The sequence below is a fragment of the Terrapene carolina genome, unplaced genomic scaffold, assembly GCF_002925995.2.
Source record: "Terrapene carolina triunguis isolate 2854851 unplaced genomic scaffold, T_m_triunguis-2.0 Scaffold66, whole genome shotgun sequence".
Lineage (NCBI taxonomy): Eukaryota > Metazoa > Chordata > Testudines > Emydidae > Terrapene > Terrapene triunguis.
The window spans coordinates 33061234-33080899 of NW_020664417.1; the positions used below are offsets into that span (position 1 = coordinate 33061234).

The 19666-nt window shown below is 39.4% G+C and overlaps 1 protein-coding gene across 6 annotated transcripts in view; it reads left to right on the plus strand.

The window, feature by feature from the left end:
- Window positions 1-19666, plus strand: part of PALLD (palladin, cytoskeletal associated protein) — a 321293-nt gene that overhangs the window by 127643 nt on the left and 173984 nt on the right. For all 6 annotated transcript variants that reach the window (XM_024194956.1, XM_024194963.1, XM_024194971.1 and 3 more), the window contains 5 exons: window positions 888-954; window positions 3708-3813; window positions 4824-4898; window positions 6185-6326; window positions 6691-6714. In XM_024194956.1, the coding sequence (XP_024050724.1) occupies window positions 888-954; window positions 3708-3813; window positions 4824-4898; window positions 6185-6326; window positions 6691-6714 (414 nt within the window). The remainder of the gene's footprint in view (window positions 1-887; window positions 955-3707; window positions 3814-4823; window positions 4899-6184; window positions 6327-6690; window positions 6715-19666) is intronic.

The following is a 19666-nucleotide window of genomic DNA, read 5'->3' on the forward strand; positions in this document are numbered from 1 at the left end:
TGGATTTCAGTCTGCATTTGTTTGACCCACAAAGACATTGAAAAGTCACACACATCACTTTTTTTTTACATACGTTAATAGCACAGTAAGTGATTCCTTCAGGAATCTTGTCTAGCATGCATAGTATTATTTTTTTTAAGTAGCATACAGCTTCAGCTTCCTTCAAGGTCTTAAATTCCTTAAATTCCCTTTCCTGGAATGGATTAAAAAAATGCATCCCCTTAAACAATTAATCTGACTGTACCAAATTCATTGTAGGTATATCTCTAAAGCAGAGATGACTCATACCTGCTGATAGTAGGGGGAGGAGGGACAGAGTGAGGGCAGCCAGCTTCAGCAATGTTACTGAGCATGTTTAGGACTAGCCAAGCAGCAAATCCAGGGGGCAGGGGAGACATGTGACCCACATGCCCCTCCCCCCATATGTTGCCACTTCTCCAAAGACTTCCATGATGTTAAACCAGGTAGGAATGAATATGGCCCATTAACTCATCTTTTACGGAAAAATGGTATGCATGTAGGTAACCAGAGGTTTTTTGCTTAATTTGCCTTAATGTGAAGGAGTTAAAAACCCAGGAAAAACAATTTGTGATTAAATTAGCAATTAACCTCTAATAATATATATCAGCACAGTCATGACTCCCAAACCGTTTAAAGATCATAAAGACATGTCAGGCAAAAAGAAAAGCTACAATATTTTTCAAAAAAAGAATTTCCAGCTCTGCATTGAAATGATTTCACTTATACTACATCCTATAAGTCAATTCAGTGTAATGCTTTCAGAATAATACTAAAGAAGTATAGTATTTACTTTTGAAATTAAGTGTAGTGGAGATTGGAGAGTGTATAACAGCACTGAATATACTCTTTTTTTTTTTTTTCCCCAGGTGTCAGCTCAACAGATTCTGAGAGTGAAAGTTTAGTTTTCAAGTCAAAATCTGGAGCTATGCCACAGTAAGTGTGCTCAGTAACACCAATGATATACAAATTTTCTATATAACTGTATAAGAATGGTAGCAAAACTGTTCTGCTACATCTGTCCTTGCTGAGGTTACTCCAAAAGAAAGAAGAGGCTAACTGGTGTTAATCAATGATCAAGTTATGTTAAAGTACAATACCGGACTTTGATCTTGGGACTTGCTACATGCAGGTTTTATTGTAGGCTCAGAGCTATCAAAACAGAAAATAACTTTAGACTAATGGACATCTGTTTAAAAGAAAATATGTTGATGTATAATGCATGCAGAAAATAGCTATGCCTAGATTAACTTGGCTCTACTCACAGAACATCTAGTGAAGGAAATTTCTTAAAAAACAAAGTCAATTTAACTTACTTGTGGAAGAAGGTTTAATATAGGCTGGAAAATTACAATCTATATATATTAAGGCTGTTGATTAATCACAGTTAACTCACACAATTAACTTTAAAAAATTAATCGTGATTAATTGCAGTTTTAATTGCACTGTTAAACAGTAGAATACCAATTAAAATTTATTAAGTTTTTCTACATTTTCATATATATTATATTCTGTGTTGTAATTGAAATCAAAGTGTATATAATTTTTTATTACAAATATTTGCAATGTAAAAATTATAAACAAAAGAAATAGTATTTTTCAATGCACCTCATACCTCTTTTGTTTTTTAGAGTGCGAATATTTCTAATAAAAATAAATATAAAGTGAGCACTGTACTCTTTCTGTTCTGTGTTGTAATTGAAATCAATATGTTTGAAAATGTAGAAAACATCCACAAATATTTAAGTAAATGGTATTCTTTTGTTTAACAGTGTGATTAATTGCGCAATTAATAGTGATTAATTTTTTTTAATCGCTTGACAGCCCAAGTATATATAATACATACATTTCTGTGACAAAGGAGTACATTTCCCAGTAGTTTAGCTGAGCCAAATTTATATTTGGAAATACTTTGGCAATACTGAATTTGAATAAACATTTTGGGTCAGGGGGAAGCATTCATGTAACGATATGTATACCAATGTTCCCATTTAAAAGATGTATCTGAAATTTGGAAAAGTAAAATTTTGAAAGTTTAAAAAGCAAAATGAACAATTTTACAACTTTGAGAAGTTTTACCCAAAACAAAATGTTGCTTACTCACCTGTATCCAATATCTTCCTTAGTTTCTAAGTTTTTGGATGTTCCCAGAAGGAGAGAAAAAGGGTGGATGTAGTGATGAGAGTTTTCTCTGAAACTTAAACAAGCAGTAATCAGGGCCAGCTCCAGGGTTTTGGCCGCCCCAAGCAGCCGCCCCCCCCAAAAAAGCCACGATTACGATCTGCGGCAGCAATTTGGCGGGAGGTCCTTCGCTCCAAGGTGGAGTGAGGGACCGTCCGCCGAATTTTCCGCCGAATACCTGGATGTGCCGCCCCTCTCCGGAGCGGCCGCCCCAAGCACCTGCTTGACAAGCTCGTGCCTGGAGCCGGCCCTGGCAGTAATATATCTGTTTATATTGTGATAACTGTTTCTTTGCAATGTGAAAAGAGAGAAACTTATTTTCCAGATTAAATCTTAAAATTTGCAAAGTATTTTAGAATGCAAGAAGCCTTAAATTGTTTATGTTCAACACTTCCTCCTATCCTGGATGTTCAGAATTTTATTTTATTGGTTTCTTTCATGGAAATAATCTCTGTCAAACATATCGTGCTAGCAACAGTGTATGTGCTGCATCTCCTGTCCTTGTCGAGTCTCCTTCTTTGATTAGGTATAGAAAATGTGCAGTGTTACAAGTGTGGGCATCATTAAGGATCAGATCTACCATCCTTGCCCATGCTTATTCTGAGTAGTCACTCTGAAGAAAATTGACTACTTGTAGAAAAGTGGGTATTTATTCATTGTGAGTAAGGGTGGTACAGGCTGGACCTAACTTTATGAAATCTTAGAAGATGTCAGCTGTGCACATTCAAAAGTGATATCACTTAAACCATGATTGATTGATTTTTTATAATTTTTCTAGAATCTATCCCCCAAACCAAAGCAAAAGCACTAATCCTCAGAGGACTTGAGTGGATGTCAAGTTTGTGTTTTTAAATAAAATGTTTTGTTTTGTTTTACAATTTAAATACTTCCATAACTGAAAAGCAGCTGATGAAGGGATTGAGTTCAAACCTTCCAACATATTCACCCTTTGGGCTGATATTCTCTATCTTTGCCCAAAGTTAATATTTTGGAAGGTTATAAGCATGGACTAAAATGGAAGCTGATTTTGTAATTTTAATCTGGCAGTGTGATCAGCACGAGTTTATAAATTGCATAGAGACAAAGATAGGTAGGAAGGGGATAGACAGTAAAATATAGTAGAAAGATCAATGTGGTTCAGGTAATATTTTATTGGACCAACTTCTGTTGGTGAAAGACACATGCTTTCTAGCTTACACAGAGCTCTTCCTGAAGGTACTCAGTACCTTACAGCAGGTACTCAGACATCCTGAAGGAAGAGCTCTGTGTAAGCTGGAAAACTTGTCTCTTTCACAAGCAGAAGTTGGTCCAATAAAAGATATTGCCTCACCCACCTTGTCTGTCTAATATCCTGGGACCAATGTAGCTACAACAACACTGCAAATAAAATATAGTGTCATCCCTTTCAAATCCTGTAAGAATTTTGAGTTTACGTTGGTTCCAAAGTAACACATTCGATAACTGTTATATGATCTGAAAAAATGGTTTTTTCCCCCCTTTTTTTCCAGGGCCCAGAAGAAAACCACTTCTGTTTCCTTAACAATAGGATCTTCTACTCCAAAGGCTGGAGTCACCACAGCTGTAATTCAGCCTATCTCTGTACCCATTCAGCAGGTACTCAGACATCATGTTAAGTCAGTCAAACATATTAAATATCTCTCTCAAAATTAAATATTGGGGGGCGGAATTGCCATTTTGGGGGGTGAGGGATCATACTTCATATTATTTAACTTAAAATCATTGAACTGCCATTTGCAATCTGAAGATTAACAGTAAAAAAAAAAAATGTTTTGAAGTTACTTACTTTATTTGCCCCCATTCAGTGTATTTGAGCATGTGCACATATGTGCTATATAGGTTTTTACACCACAGTCATAACCATAATATCTGAGCACTTGATAATGTACTGAATACTACACAGGATGCTACATTAATAAGATTTATGATAATTCTTATGTGTATTCTTTTTATACTGCTCAGAACTCCCTATGCATATGATGTTTAATTACATACTTTTAGCACAAAATGACTCTTTAATTTTTATTTTCTGTGGTTAACTTAAATGAAATGGTTGTGGTTTCAGTTATACTTTGCTGTTTTTTACATCAGCTGTGGGAAATAAGTTCGCCTAAAGTGATTGTAAGTTATAAAGTGTCTATGTTGGTCTCTGGACAATCACATTTTCTCTCGAAATTAACTCCTCTTCCTCTCTCCTTTTGTTACATTGGTTCAAGCCCTCCTAGTTCTTAGATTATATTTTTTTAATAACATACTACATTGTTATATGGTACGTAATAATAGGCGATGCAGAACTACTTCATTTTGGGGAGATATTTTAAAGATGATCAGATATCGAACACACACAACTCATTAAGGTAATGACAGTTGGGAACACAGTTCTCATGTGGAGCATCAAAACCTTTAAATCTTGTATTTTGATTGCAGAAGTACACATGTGAAATAGTAAAGTTGCACAATGATTGTACTATAATAAAAACTCCTTTGCAGGATTATGTAGTTGGATTTGCATTAGATCTATATTGATCATATTATCAGAGCATATTCAAACTTTACAGTAATAATACATTTAGCGCTTCAAGTGACTGTCATTTTTGATTTTCCAGGTCCAAAGCCCTACGTCATATCTGTACCGACTAGATGGATCCAAGCCTGTCTGCTCCACACCCATTTTTACAAAGGTCTGTTTTCTCTATCATTATATACAGTCTACATTTTACTTTACAGTCTCTAATAATGCATGAATCCTTTAATCACATTAAAACATATACTTTATATAGTTTGTTATGGGTCCTTTTCCTTGTAGGTACTAGTGGCCACTTAGGAAAAGCAGCTTTACATTGTAATAGTGAATTTCCTGTTCTTCTGCACTATTGAAATGTTTTAAAGAATTAAATGTGTTTGTAGCATACCTATCACTGTTGTACTTGGCCATGGCTACAAAAATTAAAAACAAAACATTTGGCAACACATGCTAATAAGAAAGACCCATTCCCATCATTGCATCCGGGATAATAAAATCTAATGGTTTTGAAGTTATTTTAACAATAATGGATGTGCTCACCAAGTACACATTTTAGCTAGGAGTATTTATAGGATGATTGTAGAAGTTACAAAACTCTTTACATGTCACTAAAATTCAAACCACCAGTTTTTCCAATTTTCCTTAACTACTTGTTCTGTTCCTTTCCTTATCTTTGTCTTGGGTACTAGCCTTTCACGTACTGGTCCATGAAGGTACCTTCTAGGTTTGTACCAGGATAGGACATTCATATATCTTGTCCTTTTCCCTTTGGGACATTCTACTATTAACCTGTGAGAGTAACTCCCTACTTGTTGCTATGGTAACACACTCGTGTCCTGATGCTGACAGTTTTCCTGTCTACTTAAGCCAAAGCTTACTTCAGCTAATGCAAGGTGTTATGGTATACTTGACATGGCTGGACAGAATTGTGAGGCGGGTATAATGCATTCAGTTAACATAACTTCCCAACACTTATATTAATATTGTGCTTAACATACAATATATGTATTGACTAACAAGAACAATTTATTCTCTCATGTCCAGATTAGCCAATATGTAGTTAACAAAAGATGTGTGCCAGCTGAAAATTCTTCATTTCACACCATGGGGTAAAAAATAAGATAGAAGACTATCTGTTGACATCCACCTCTTGTGGATGTTTGGAGTTAACCATTTTCCACTTTCTCCTCAATGATGTTGCTTTCAGAAGATCAGCCTCCTAGAGAACAAGCAGTGCACTACTTCTTCTGTAACCATGATAAGAATGTATTCAAAAATAGACCCTGTATTAAACATATTCCAACTGAAAACACTGTTCTTGGAAGAGAAAATCAGCAGAATGTTATGACACAATGAAATAAATTGAGGCTGGGAAGCTTGATTTGATTGTTTTAAAGTATGTAGGGTTTTTTGTTAATTTACAGTATGTTTGTCACATTTCAGGAGCTGCAAAACTCCACAGCATCTGAAGGACAGGTTGTTGTACTAGAGTGCAGAGTCAGGGGAGCTCCTCCCTTGCACGTCGAGTGGTTTCGACAGGATGTTGAAATCCAAGATTCTCCAGATTTCAGAATTCTCCAGAAAAGTAAGAAATAGCCCTTTGGCTAGCCCAATAATATTCATGTATTCTCAAGAAAGCACCATGGAATTAGCCTCAGTCAGTCAATGCAGTCACTTTCCACCATAAGGATTGAGTTCTGGATAAAGGGAAAACCTCTTATCCACTTATTTGGGTAATAGTAATACAGACCAAGTAAATTAATTCCAGAAGAACTATTATAGACAGGTGATATGAATGTCATCCTTGATTTTTCCTGCCAGTATCATCTGCATAGATACTGTACTTGCCTGTAGTATTTCTATACAGAACTTCTATTATTTTTATTAATGTAACCTCTTTCTAATACATTTTTCTTGTTTATTTTCTCCTTGGATAATGTGATATCCAGAGCCCCGGTCTGCAGCTGAACCTGGTAAGAATCATATGAAAAAATAATCTTTTGATTCACTAGCTCTTTGTGTTTGCATTGAAGCCATAAATAGAACAGTATTTCTGGAGCACATTGGTAATATGAAACCCCCTTAAAGACAATCTATTCTTTTATCACAGGCTTCATATTCTGCACTGTGCTTTACATCCATTCCTGTATTCGTTAAACAGTAAATTCCATTCAGACCAATATGGAGGTCCCCACTGACAAAACCTTTAAACCATCTTTATTCTCAGAAAATGAGCAACTTGCAAGCTAATGAGGAAAAACAATCCCCACAAAATTCCATCACCCAAATTCTACTTGCATAGTTTTGTAACACCAGACCACTAAATGCTGGTTTCCTCAGTCTAGCTTCTCAGATGCAAGCTGTCCTAAATGTAAGCAGAGCTGGCTCAAAATAAGCACCTTCAGTTCCAGTGAGCCTTTCCAGTGTATTCACAAGGTATGACTCTTGGAACTCAGCAGGCATAAAAATGGTCCGTCCATTTGCATGTTTCTTTCTACCTCCTTATTTCACTCTTCACACATTGTGTTATGGACTTTTTGGGCTATCAGCTGGAAGTTGTAGGAATTGGAACATATGTTCTCCCATGCCATACCATTTTTATGTTTGTGCATGAAATCACTAAAATCACCAGCATGGCACCATCTAGCTCCAGTTCTGTGAGAGTGAAAGAAAATGGCTTCTTCTGAAGCAATTGTTTAGGCTTTTGCATAGATTGCTTGGCAAATGTCCTATAAGAGCACTGCAGCCAACCCTTCTCCTCCTTCCTTTCTCCAGAGATTAAGTCAAGGGAAAAACTAGTTAGTAGGAACTACTGGGGCTAAATACTACCACTACTGTCCCAACTTTGTATTCTCTGGCTCAAACTACAGAATGTAGCATTACTTGCTGCCAGTGAGAACTCTTGCTATGACTAGAGTTTCTCCAGCCACTGTAATGTAATACACTTGGCTGACTGGCAGGGAACTCCTGGCCCTGCAGCACATAAGTGGTGGATAGCAGAGAGGAGGCACAGAGCAAGGTTATTTCTGTTCATTATCACATAAGCAGAGTATAGGGCTGTTTTCATATGCTGCCTGTGCTCCTACTTTCCCAGAACAAACAACAAATGGGGTAGAGGATGCCTCTTAGCTTGGTGGTAGAGGATGACAGGTAGCAAGGTAAAGGGCTCTTAGCCTGGGGCTGGTTTTCTGCACATAGAGGGTTGTGTGTGAATGTGGGGTGTTCTGAGCCTTGGGATAAGAGACAGGAGATGGCTCAGAACTAATAAATAAACAAGCGTTCAGATGTGGAGAAGTTAGGGCAGAGGAAAAGAATTTCTGCCTGAGACATAGGTGTTGTGTAGGATGTTTCTGAACTGATAGGGACTTGGTTAGAGGAACCTAGGGGCTTTGAGATGCTGCACTGGCGGGCATGGGGTGAATTGGCGGGACTGAATACGGGGGAACGGCGTCAGCTGGGGATTTGGGTAGGTGAATTGGTGGTGTGCATATGAGGGATCTAGGGTAAAATCTAGGTTGAAGAGGAAGGGTTTGGGACTAGGAAAAAACAGTGAAGGGCTAATATGGATAATTATGATCTTCCACCATGTCTTTTATGAAACTGAGCTGGAAGAGAGAAGGAGGGTGCTCCTTTTTTCACCTCACTTCTCCACCAACCTCCCTTATCCCCCCAGCAAAACACTTGCCTATTGTGCCCCCAGACACAGTGCCTCAGTTTTGGACCTTGAAAATATTGATTAGCAGAGGATGTGGAGAGATGGGTGTGCAGATTGCTACATGCAATCCCATTACTTATTTTGGGCATCAGTTGTCATGGGAATAAATACAAAACTTGCATATGTGCCTATTTTTTTTATATTGCAACTGCCCCACCTGCTTTACTGAGGCCTGAAATGTGAGATGTGCTAGGTAACAACCTTAAAAGAAAGTTGAAAACAGTATATTTGCTCAAACTGGCCTCTCACAAGGTTTAACAGTGAGTCCAGGTATTAACTATGGGGTTTGGGTTATAATTATACACTAGTCTATATTTGTTAAGGATGTCAAATTACAGTACAATCCAATTTTTCTTAAGTGTTTCAGAGACCTCTGAAGCCTTTGGATATGCAGGAGAGTAACATATGGTATGCATTGCCATTGTGGGCTGTAATTGACTGTTGGTTAACTAGGAGTTTGGTTATATGGTGGTCAGATAAATTGGGCTAAAGAAGGAGATATTCAAAAGTAACTAAGGGATTTTATGCTAATGCTGTACAAATAACTGATTATTTGGTTTGTGTGCAGGTCCAAAAAATTGAAAAAGAAAATTGTTTCAGGTTGACCCAAAATGAAAATGTTTAGTAATTTTTGGCAAACCAATATGTAGAGAAAAATTTCATTTTGTGTTAACGAAAATGTTTGTCAGTGCCAAACAAAACATTTTATTTTGATTCTGTGGTGGGTTTTTTTTTTTTTAATTTACAAATTTTTTTTAATAAAATTGAGGGAAATTCCAAAATAAAATGTTTTTTCCAAAACAAAACATGGAAATGTTTAGTTTCAGAAATGCTGAAACTGTTTTGACATTTCCAATTTTTTTAACCAAAATAATTTGCCAAAGTCTACCTGAATTTGATAATTGTTTTAGCCAATCAAAGACTGCATTTTGGGATGAAAAAAGATTTTGCATAAAATATTTAGCCTCGCTGTGTTTAAGAGCCCAGATTCCATTGAAAGTCAATGGGAGCTGTATTCCTAAATTTCTGTGGCACTACTGAAAACTTCCCCCACACTATGTCTTGTTGTAGCAAAGTGACTCTACTCAAGTTATTGTTTTTTAGATGTTATAAAACAAAGCGGATCAGTGTGATAAGTTCCTTTGAAAAAATGGAAATTAGTATTCTTTGAAAATAAGGACTGTTTCAAATTCTGTTTCTAGATTTAATACACTTGGTGTTATGAGAGAAACCCTTGGCATATCTATATCAATAGTATCAGCAGTGCTCCCGCAAGTGATTGTCCATATACACATTCCTCTGATGTGTGCATGTGCTTCATATACTAGAGGTGGGAGTCTTTTTGGCCAGCAGTTTCCATAAGGCATGCATGTGCTATTCAGTCCTTGTGCTCCACTGCAAGGGCATGTAAAGGAGAGGTGTGCTTGCTGCTGTTCCGTTCCTCTCATGGTTTAGAGATGGAGCCCAACAGTCCAAGAAACTGCCAGCCCCTTCTTGTAGTTTTAGCTAATAGGTTTATATTATAGTTTGGTTGCCTGTTGCAATCTTTAGTTCTTAGAGCTCACCCGGGTAGTATGGTGTCATCTGATTTGCTGGGATTAAAACACTGCCCTTCATGGGAGGGAACTATTCCAGTTTCAAATGAACACTTGAAGTCCCTCTGTTTTCTCGGAGAATCACTTATTCCCGGTAAATGCGTAATATGCAGGTCCTTCAGCTCCCAAGCTAGAAAGGACAGGGAGGGCTGCCTTTAGGTCTTCCTAATGATCAAGTCAATGAGACTCACTTCTGAACCAGGCTCACTAGATTCCAATGTACAGGGATCTTCCAAGCCTGTGTATAAAAGCAACTCTTGGCCTTCAAGAGCTCCGACTCAAATTGCAAACATGACAATAGCATTGTCCTTAGACTGCAGGGAGCTAGAAGACCTCGGGGCAGGTCGCTCAACAGTTTCCTCTAAGAGGAAAACCTCACCATGGCACTGAATGTTGTCTGAGACTTTGCAACCCAAAAGGGTTCCCACTGAAGCTCACTCTCAAGACTGTTCAAACCATATGGCACTGAAGCATCTGGCACCAAAATCCAGACTGTCAGGAAAGAGTACAGCACCAACCATGGCACTGCCCACTTCAGTGGTCCAGGCACTGACTCTTTTGGCACTGGAATCAAGCCAATCAGGACAGTTCACCATCACTGTGGCAGAAATTGCCATAATGTCCTGATAAAACCAGTTCCCGTGCACCTGAACACGCCACCCTGCCTGGCACTATTTAGATACTGGCACCAGTGGACCTGCAGATTCACCCAGAACCACAATCGTCCCTGCTGTTGTCTTCCACACAATGATCTATCTTGTAGTTCGATCCCTAAATCTCTGAGGGCAAATCTCATGGATCCAAGTTATACATTCTTCTGGGATTCCTCTTTGGAATTGAAGGACAAAGAAATTCTACTTCAGCAACAGAGTTACTTACCCAGCCTGTCTCCACAGCCCTCAACAACTTATAGAGGATCCAGACACTGCTCACGCAAAAGATATTGGGACCCACAGAATCCACGCTCATAGTTCCCAATCCCCTGGCTTCTAGGTTCTTACACACTGATGCCCATGTGGCCTCGCTAGGGACCCTGGTTGGCTCACAGCAACTTCAACCCCAGGAAGCCACCTCACCACCAGAAGTCTGCTTCCTCCATGACACTGCACATTTAGTTGCCCTAACAACCCTTCTGATTCCTACACAACCACAGGCAGAGGAGGAGGTAATGGAAGAGCAGGCACTGGAAGACAACCTGCCAGCACCAATCATTCTTTCCTCCTCATCCCCTGATGAGGTCTTAGTGGCACCCACCCCCACAAATGGACAACTATAAGGGTTTCCAACACACATTAAAGAGGATGGCAGAGACCATCCAAATCCATATGGCAAAGGGACAAGAACAGACATATAAATTGGTGAACATACATCAAGCCTCTGCAGTAGGGAAGTCAGCCTTCCCAATTAACGAGACCATCATGGATCCAGCCAGAATCTTGTGGCAGACACCTGCTTCTGTACCACTACATCCCCCAGCACAGATAAAAAGTATCAGTTGCCTACCTATGGGTGTGGAATTCTTTAACATGCATCATGCTCCATCTTCTTTTGTAATTGCTGTGGTAAACAAAGAGGCAAAACAATTCTGATCCACACCAAATGAAAAAGAGTTAAAGAAACTAGATTTACTTGGTCAGAAAGCCTACTCCTCAGCAATCCTACAGTTCTTTGTAGCCAGTTATGAGGTCCTATTAGCCAGATATAATTTCTGCATACAAGAAAGACTGCTTGCTTCGCAGACAACCTTCTGAGTGACAGTCACAAAGACTATGTGCTGTTAGATAATGCAGTCTAGCTTCTAGCCAGAAGAGTCTCAAGCAGCACTGGATGCAGTAGATATGGCTGCCAGCTCAATGGCAATGGCTGTTGTCATATATCTGGCATCATGGAGAAGTCCAAACAGTGGTGGAGGACTTACCTTTAAAAGCAGTCATATTGCTCAGCTCTAAAACTGACTTGGCCCTCAGCGCACTGAAGGACTCATGAGACACCTTCTTTTCCTTCAGAGTACATACAAGTTCTTAAGGGGAAACAAATGAAACAGAAGTATCCCTCATGGAGACCAATCCAGTAACTCTTTTACCACCAAAGGTCTTCAGAACAACCCAGGAAACCACAGCATCTCCATAGGAGAAGACAACCCACTGTTCCACCACAAATTTCCCAATCTTGTCAGTTCCAGAAGCATTCATTTTGATGGGATGGTCAAGAGATGTCCTTCCTCCATCAGCTCCAGAAATTTATGACCTCCCCTTCAGAAAACCGTTAGCTCACTTCAGGCATACTGGGTCTCTTACCAATATGTATACAATAACGCATGACTATTCCATCAAGTTTTCTACAGTGCCTACCCCTAACCTCCTTCCTTGTCTCTTTTCAGAGACCCTTCTCACAAGGATCTACTATGTCACAAGATCCTCCCGCCCCTCTCTCAGAGCGATAGAAGGGTTCCTTACAGGGAAGGTTTCCTTAGCAACAGTTTCCTAATCCTGAAGAAAGAGAGGCTGGCAACCCATCCTAGACTTGCAGAACACCAACACCTTCATTCACAAATTAAAAATCCAGATCGTCACCCTAGCATCAATAATCATGACACCGAAGTCACAAGACTGATTTGCATCTCCCAAATTCAGTATGTATACTTTCACATTTCCATCATTTTGCCCCACAGGAAGTACCTGAGATTTACAGTGGTACAGGACCACTAGCAATACCAGATGGTACTCCACAGCACCAAGGGTATTCACCAAGTGCTATCACTAGCAACAGTTTACTTGAGACAAAACATCAACATGTATCTTTACCTAGACAATTGGCTGTTATGGGGAAAATTGCCTCTTCAGACCCCCCAAAGCCATCTCCATCACACTCAATCTTTTCAGGAGGTGAGGCTTGAAAGTCAACAAAGAGAAACTGAGCTTAACCCCAGTCCAAAGGAATGAATTCATTGGCACAATCCTGGACTCTGCCACCTCCTGTTCCTCAAGACAGATTTGAGAAACTGTCTTCCCTTTCTTTTTCAGCTAGAAAGAAATCCAGATACCAATGTAAAGTAATGCCTGGCCCTCCTAGGCTACGTAGTCTCCTGAACATTCACTACTCCGCATGCCAGACTTCACCTCTGATGCTTGCAGGATTGGCCGAAGTTTGTTTACACAACCTCCAAACATCACTTGGACAAGCTTGTCTCCATCCCACCCTTGATCCTATTCTCACTGAAATGGTGGAAAGACCCATCAAATGCAGGCAGAGGGTCCCATTCAGAGTATCTGTATCTTCCACAACAGTAGTCATGGATGCTTCCTTACAGAGATGTGGTGCTTGTACAGATGAACTAACAACATAGGGCCTATGGTCCCTGAGAAAGCAAAGAATGCACATCAATCTCCTAGAGTCATACAGAAGGCCTGAGAGTTTTTTCTCTCCCTAGTATCAGGACACTTGGTCCAATAATGACTGACAACATAACAATCATGTTTTACATCAACAAACAAGATGTGACCAGATGTTCCTCACTTTGCCAGGAAGCAGTCAGACTCTGGAATTGGTACATCAACCATTGAATATACCTACCGGCAATATGCTTACTTGGCCTGCAGAGTGAACAATTTCAGCAGACACGTTCTCCCAAATCATGAGTGGGAAATCAAAGAGAGGATACTGGCAGACATCATCACAACCTTTTTGCCAATCTATGCAAATACAGCTGTCCAATTCTGCTCAAAAGGAGGACAGAGTCAGGGATCTATAGTGGACACATTCCTGGTACCATGATCAGGAGTTCTGATGTATGCTTACTCTTCAACTTCATTAATTCCCAAAGTGCTCCACAAATTCAAACAGGGCTTGACCAAGCTAATCCTCATAGCTCCAGCATGGCCCAGACACTTCTTGTTAACAGATCTAGTGAACTCTCAGTAGCTCAACACAGGACCTTATGTCTGCTGCCTGATCTGTTATCTCAGAACCAGGGTCAGATCCAACACCCAAATATACCACTCCTGCACCTCATATGGAGGCCGGATGGATGTTGTCAGTAGAGCAGGCTTGGTCCTCTCCAGTTAGAGAAGTTCTGATAAGCAGTAGAAAAGAATCAACGAGACAAACTTATCTTTCAAATTGGACAGCATTTTCTCATTGGGGTAATCAGAAATAATTGATTCCACATCACTCCTCAATCCTTCAGTTTCTTGACTACTTACTTGAACGCAAAACAAGAACCTGTCTTTCAGCTCTGTCAAGGTACATTCAGCGGCAGAGTCAACCCACCATCTACCAGTAGAGGATTATAAAGTCTTTTGTCATATGACAGTGGTGAGATTCCTGAAAGGCCTAGTTAAAGAATCCCCACCTATCAAAGAACCAATTCCTCCTTGGACTTGAGCCTAGAGCTTGCAGCCCTCATGGGACCACCTTTCAATCCAATGGCCTCCTCTTCCCTGCTGCACCTGTCAATGAAAATGGCATTTTTGATAGTGATAACTTCAGCTGGAAGAGGAGAGATTCAAGTGCTAATGACTGTTTACAGTACTCCACCAGGATAGAGTAGGAATGAGGACACATCATAAATTCCTTCCCAAAGTAGTGGCAGATTTCCATCTCAATCAGCCAATACACTTACCAGTATTCTTTCCAAAATCTCACACATCCAAATTAGAGGCAACACTGCATGTGTTGGATGTGAGGAGAACCATGGCCTACTTACTACCTAAATAGAATGAAACTTTTTAGAACATCTCCAAGACTGTTTGTATTATGGAAAGGATGTAAGGGTCAGTAATGTCATCTCACAAACTATCTGACTGGATTTCTGGTTGCATTAAATATGCTATGAGGTGGTCAAGGTAGACTCACCATCCATGATCAGAACTCACTCCATCTGAGCGCAAGCTATGTCAGCCCACATCACTGTGAAACTTACCCATATCAGACATTTGAAAGGCTGCTACTTGGGTATCAATGCACACGTTCATGACACTGTGCCTTTAACAGAAGCCTTCCATAATTGTTTTAACTACTTCAAGCTCCTACCTCCGATATATAATAGTTGTTTGGGAGTTACCATCAGTGGAATGTGCACATGGACAATCACTTGAAGTAGAAAGGGAAGTTACTTACATTTACAGAAACTGGAGTTTTTCAAGATGTATTGTCTGTATGCACATTCCACATCCCACCCTTGCATCCGTTCTTCAGAGTCCTATCGTAAGAGATTCTGTAGTGAGAAGGAACTGAAAGGGGGTGATCGTCCTTTGCTCTTATATGCCTCGCAGCAGAGCACAAGAACTGAAAAGTGCATGCACTCCCTTTAGGTACTGCTGGCCAAAAAGACTCCAATCTCTAGCACGTGAGGTGCATGCCACACCATCAGTGGAATGTGCAAACCATAACACATCTCAAAGAACTCCAGTTACTGTACATGATAAGTAGCTTCCCTTTTCTCTACTACCAAGTCATCTGCTTTGTATCTCCTAAATGTAGCTTTTATTCACTCACCCCATCAGCACATCTCAAGGTTTCTGAAGCAAGTAAAACTTAAAGCAAAGTTTTCTAGGAAGTCTACAGCTCACCAACAAATCTCCCTTTTGCTTTTTTCACATCCAGTTAAAATTGTCAGAATTAACTCTCATTGATGTGATAGTCTCTGCATATTTTAGCAATTTTAACCACTCATTGAAGATGAATAGTGCTACATGAGCTAATTATCTTATATTTAAGAGACTGTGTGATCTACTGGATAAGACAGACACTGGACTGGGACTCGAGAACTGGGTCAACTCCTGTCTCTGCCTTTAGTTGCCGAGTGAGCCTGTGAAAGTCACTACCCTTCCCTGGTCCTCCATATCCCTATCTGTAAAATGGGGATAATGATACTCACTTCCTTTGTAAAGTGCTCTACAAGAGCTAGGTGGTGGTGGCATTATTAATAGCTAAAATATAAGTAGAGTACAACTGAAAGGAAGTTAATACTGTAATAATTAAAAATAAATACTGATTTACTGTCATTATTATTTTAAAACTACTACCTTTACAAAGATGGGGAAATAGTACGAGAGATTCTGACTCAGGAGACGGTCTCTTCCCCAGCTCTCTGGAATGTACTACACCATCACTTTGAAGGTGCAGAATGCTCTCATTTCTGTGTCTGGCCAGCTTTATTCATGGAACACCCTCTCATTGGTGTCCATGTGAGATTCTCTGCATGTACCATTGTTGAACTAGCTTTTTCTGGTTTCTACTATTCCCAGTGATATTCCCCACAGTGAGTCCAATTCTGCACCAACTGAAGTTAATGATAAAGCTTCCACTGGTTTCAGGAGTGCAGCATCAAACACTATATGTGTATAGAGAATATGACTCAAATTAGCAGAATCTGTCCAAATAGGGAGAACTTTAACTTTGCCTGTTGTGTGAGGAGCAGAATTTGAGAGTTGAGGAGCCTTACTGCATTTTTTACAATGAGCAGCTGAATTGATTCCAGAAATATAGTGGATCCTTCTTGTTGCTTTGTGTTGCAATGCAGATTCTAGAAAACCAGATAAACCAATACCTGTGAAAGAAATGGCTCATAAGCAAGCAAATTTCAACTGCTGCTGAATGCAGGCAGTGAGAACATGCACAAGAACTGAGTAAAGTGTGAGGAAGCTGACAAACTATGAAAATCTGTGTTAGTATGTGAGGTACTCAAAAATTTGAGGTGGATGCAGTTTCAGCAATGTATTGAAATATTTTGATGCTACACATATCCTATGTGCTATATAGCTAGTGTTCGACTGTGACTAAAAACCTTACAATGCAAATTCAGTGAGTCCTAGATGTTTATAGGTCAATAATAATGAAATAGGAGCAGAGATCTCCATAAATTCATACAGCTGAGAGACTGTGAAACAGGTTTTTCTTGTCACTGTTCTGTTCTATCTGCCTAATGTGTTTTACACTCCTTTCTCTGTCTAGACGGAAATCAGGCTGCATCACAAATCTCTTCAGACTGTTTTGTGAATTAATAACTAGTCAGATTACTTAGGGCCAACATCACAGTTTGTCAAATTACCTGCTCTGTACTTCTTTCTTTGACATTTTGACTTTATGCTGATTGAATACTTCAAAGAACAGTCTGCTTGGGGATAAAAAAAAAAAAAAGCCCATAGAGTCATTTGCCAGCTGTTGATGCTTTGGTCATTACTCAGCTGTCTGGAGCCAGCCACAAACTGTATTGAATTACTGTAAGACAATTGTCTAAAGGCATGTACGAAGAAAACTATATAAAATAATTTCTTACATTTCCAGAAAATTGCTGCACATAAAATCTTTCAAAGCACAATGCTGCATAATTTGACCAAAAACCTCTGAGAAGATAGACATCACTTATCTTGGATCATGCATTCTAGGTTTCATGTTTTGCTACAGTAGCCCAAGGGTGCATGATAAGAAATAGCCCTGTACAACATTTCCAAATATGGCTGCATTAAGTTTGAAACTGAGAAGGTAATGCAAATGTAACAGTACTGCCCCAAAATTCAGCCTTTTCTTTCTGATAGTTGGTGAAACTTAAAATACAACCAATTCTCAGTAAATAAGTATACACATTATAGGGCAGATCCCAGCTGGAGTAGCTCCACCCAAGTTGAAAGAGCTATCTCAATTTACACCAGCTAAGGTTCTGGCTCTTCACTGTGTAAAAGAAAAGAGAACATGAGGTCAACAGCATCTAAATTCAGAGGGGTAACTCGACATTCAGAAATGAAAGGTAAATGTAAAATAAACTAAAGCTATCACTAGATTAGAGCGAGAAACTATAATTGGATTAGAGATAATAGAAGCCCAGCTTTCCCTGCTACTCTGATCCACCTCCCTAGTTACACTACCTCAGTTTTCTTCTGTCAGCTGTCCTCTGCTACCCCAGTATATCTGCAGTATTTTGTATTCTGTCCTTGTCCTTATCATACTGCTCAGGCTGTGCTGGCATGTTGTTGCTTCCCAGTCCCAGGTTAGCTCACTAGTTCTTTATATTCTTAGGGACTTTATAATTGGAAATACATGTTATAGCAATTATTGTAAAGTATTTATAACCTATTAGCATGTTTTTATAGTCAATTGTCAATTACAAGTTATGCTGCAATACAGGCTCTGACACACACACATATATTTAGTTGTATAACAAATGTACAGCTCTCTATTTTCAGAATGTTCTCAACTCTTTGTGAAATCCAAAAATGTAAGATTATTCCATCCCCATGCACATTAGGCATAATGGAGTTACTCTCTGCACAGGTTGAGACAGTGGCAAAGTAGGAGAGAGAAATCTTACAACAAACTATCTTCTCACCCAAAAACTGATCATCGCAAGAGCATTGGTGGCTAATTCCTAGGGGGTGACTTTTTTTTCCTATGCTGCCACCAAAAAAAACCCTTATTTTGTCTTGATTAAAATATTCATGAATTAAGTTGTTTCCAGGGGTAGTTTGGCAGAGGATGCTTGGCATGGTTAAAACATATTGTCCTATCTGGTAAAGAGCCCAACACCACTAAGAATCTGTATTCTCAGTTTTCTCACAATGAACAGCCGTTTTCTCATTCTGGTGCTCATAAGGTATCAGGCCCCTAAACTATACCATTTTGCTAACCATCACACCTCTCCTCAGTTAAGTTCTGACCAAATATTTTGTGGCTCCTATCCCATGAACTATCTCCAGAGTTAGTCAGTGCTGCATGTCTTCTGAAATCTTAACACTACATTTTTCAACTGGTGTAAAGCTTTAATCTCTAATTTTAGAGCCCATGAGAATACAGGCTGAAATCACTCTGGAACTGCTGTGTAGGTGGGAGTGAGGTGCAGCAATAGTGATCAGAATTCCCTACATAAAAGAGAAGGCGTCAACTAACTTTTTCATTATTTTCATTACCAAATGTTCAGAGTTTTCACAAGACTGAGCTGATATTATCTATTGTTTTTATTTGAGGCTCCTCTTTGTCTCTGCTGGAACTCTGTGGTTTCTCGTCACACTCAATTTAATTCTGTTCTACACTTACTTGTTCCTCCCTGCCTTCCAGACAGATTCCCAATTTACTAGAGGGGACCTGTTGAGTGCATTGCTTTCTTAATCTGCGGTGGCTCAGGGCATAAAGGACCAAGACTAGAAATAGGAGACAGGTTTACATCTGACAGGTTTTTCACAGTGCAGAAAATGACCACTGTGCTTACCCACCCGTTTTGTTTTTTTTTAAATGGCAAACTCTGTTGTGGCTTTGGAACTATGAAATCCATAGAGCTGTTGCTCTATACATTGCATCATGGCCAAAAACTCTGTTTCCCAGGATTACGTGTGCATCACAATGGAGGAAGCTGAAGATCAAAGTTGAAAATCAAAGCTGCAGATCAAAGAAAAGTGTCACCTTTCATGTGATGCGCACACACATTCTGGGAAGTAAATGCTTATCTCTGAAAAACACTACATCAGGGAGAAATTAGTAAAAATGCTCCAGAACCAGAACACTAAAAACAGAAATACCAACATGGACATGGGTAGAGGTTTGTTCCCTAAAGATCTAATAGAAAATATACTAATTGCAGACATAGTGGTCAGAGGTGAGGGGTTTCTTAGCTACATTTAGTTC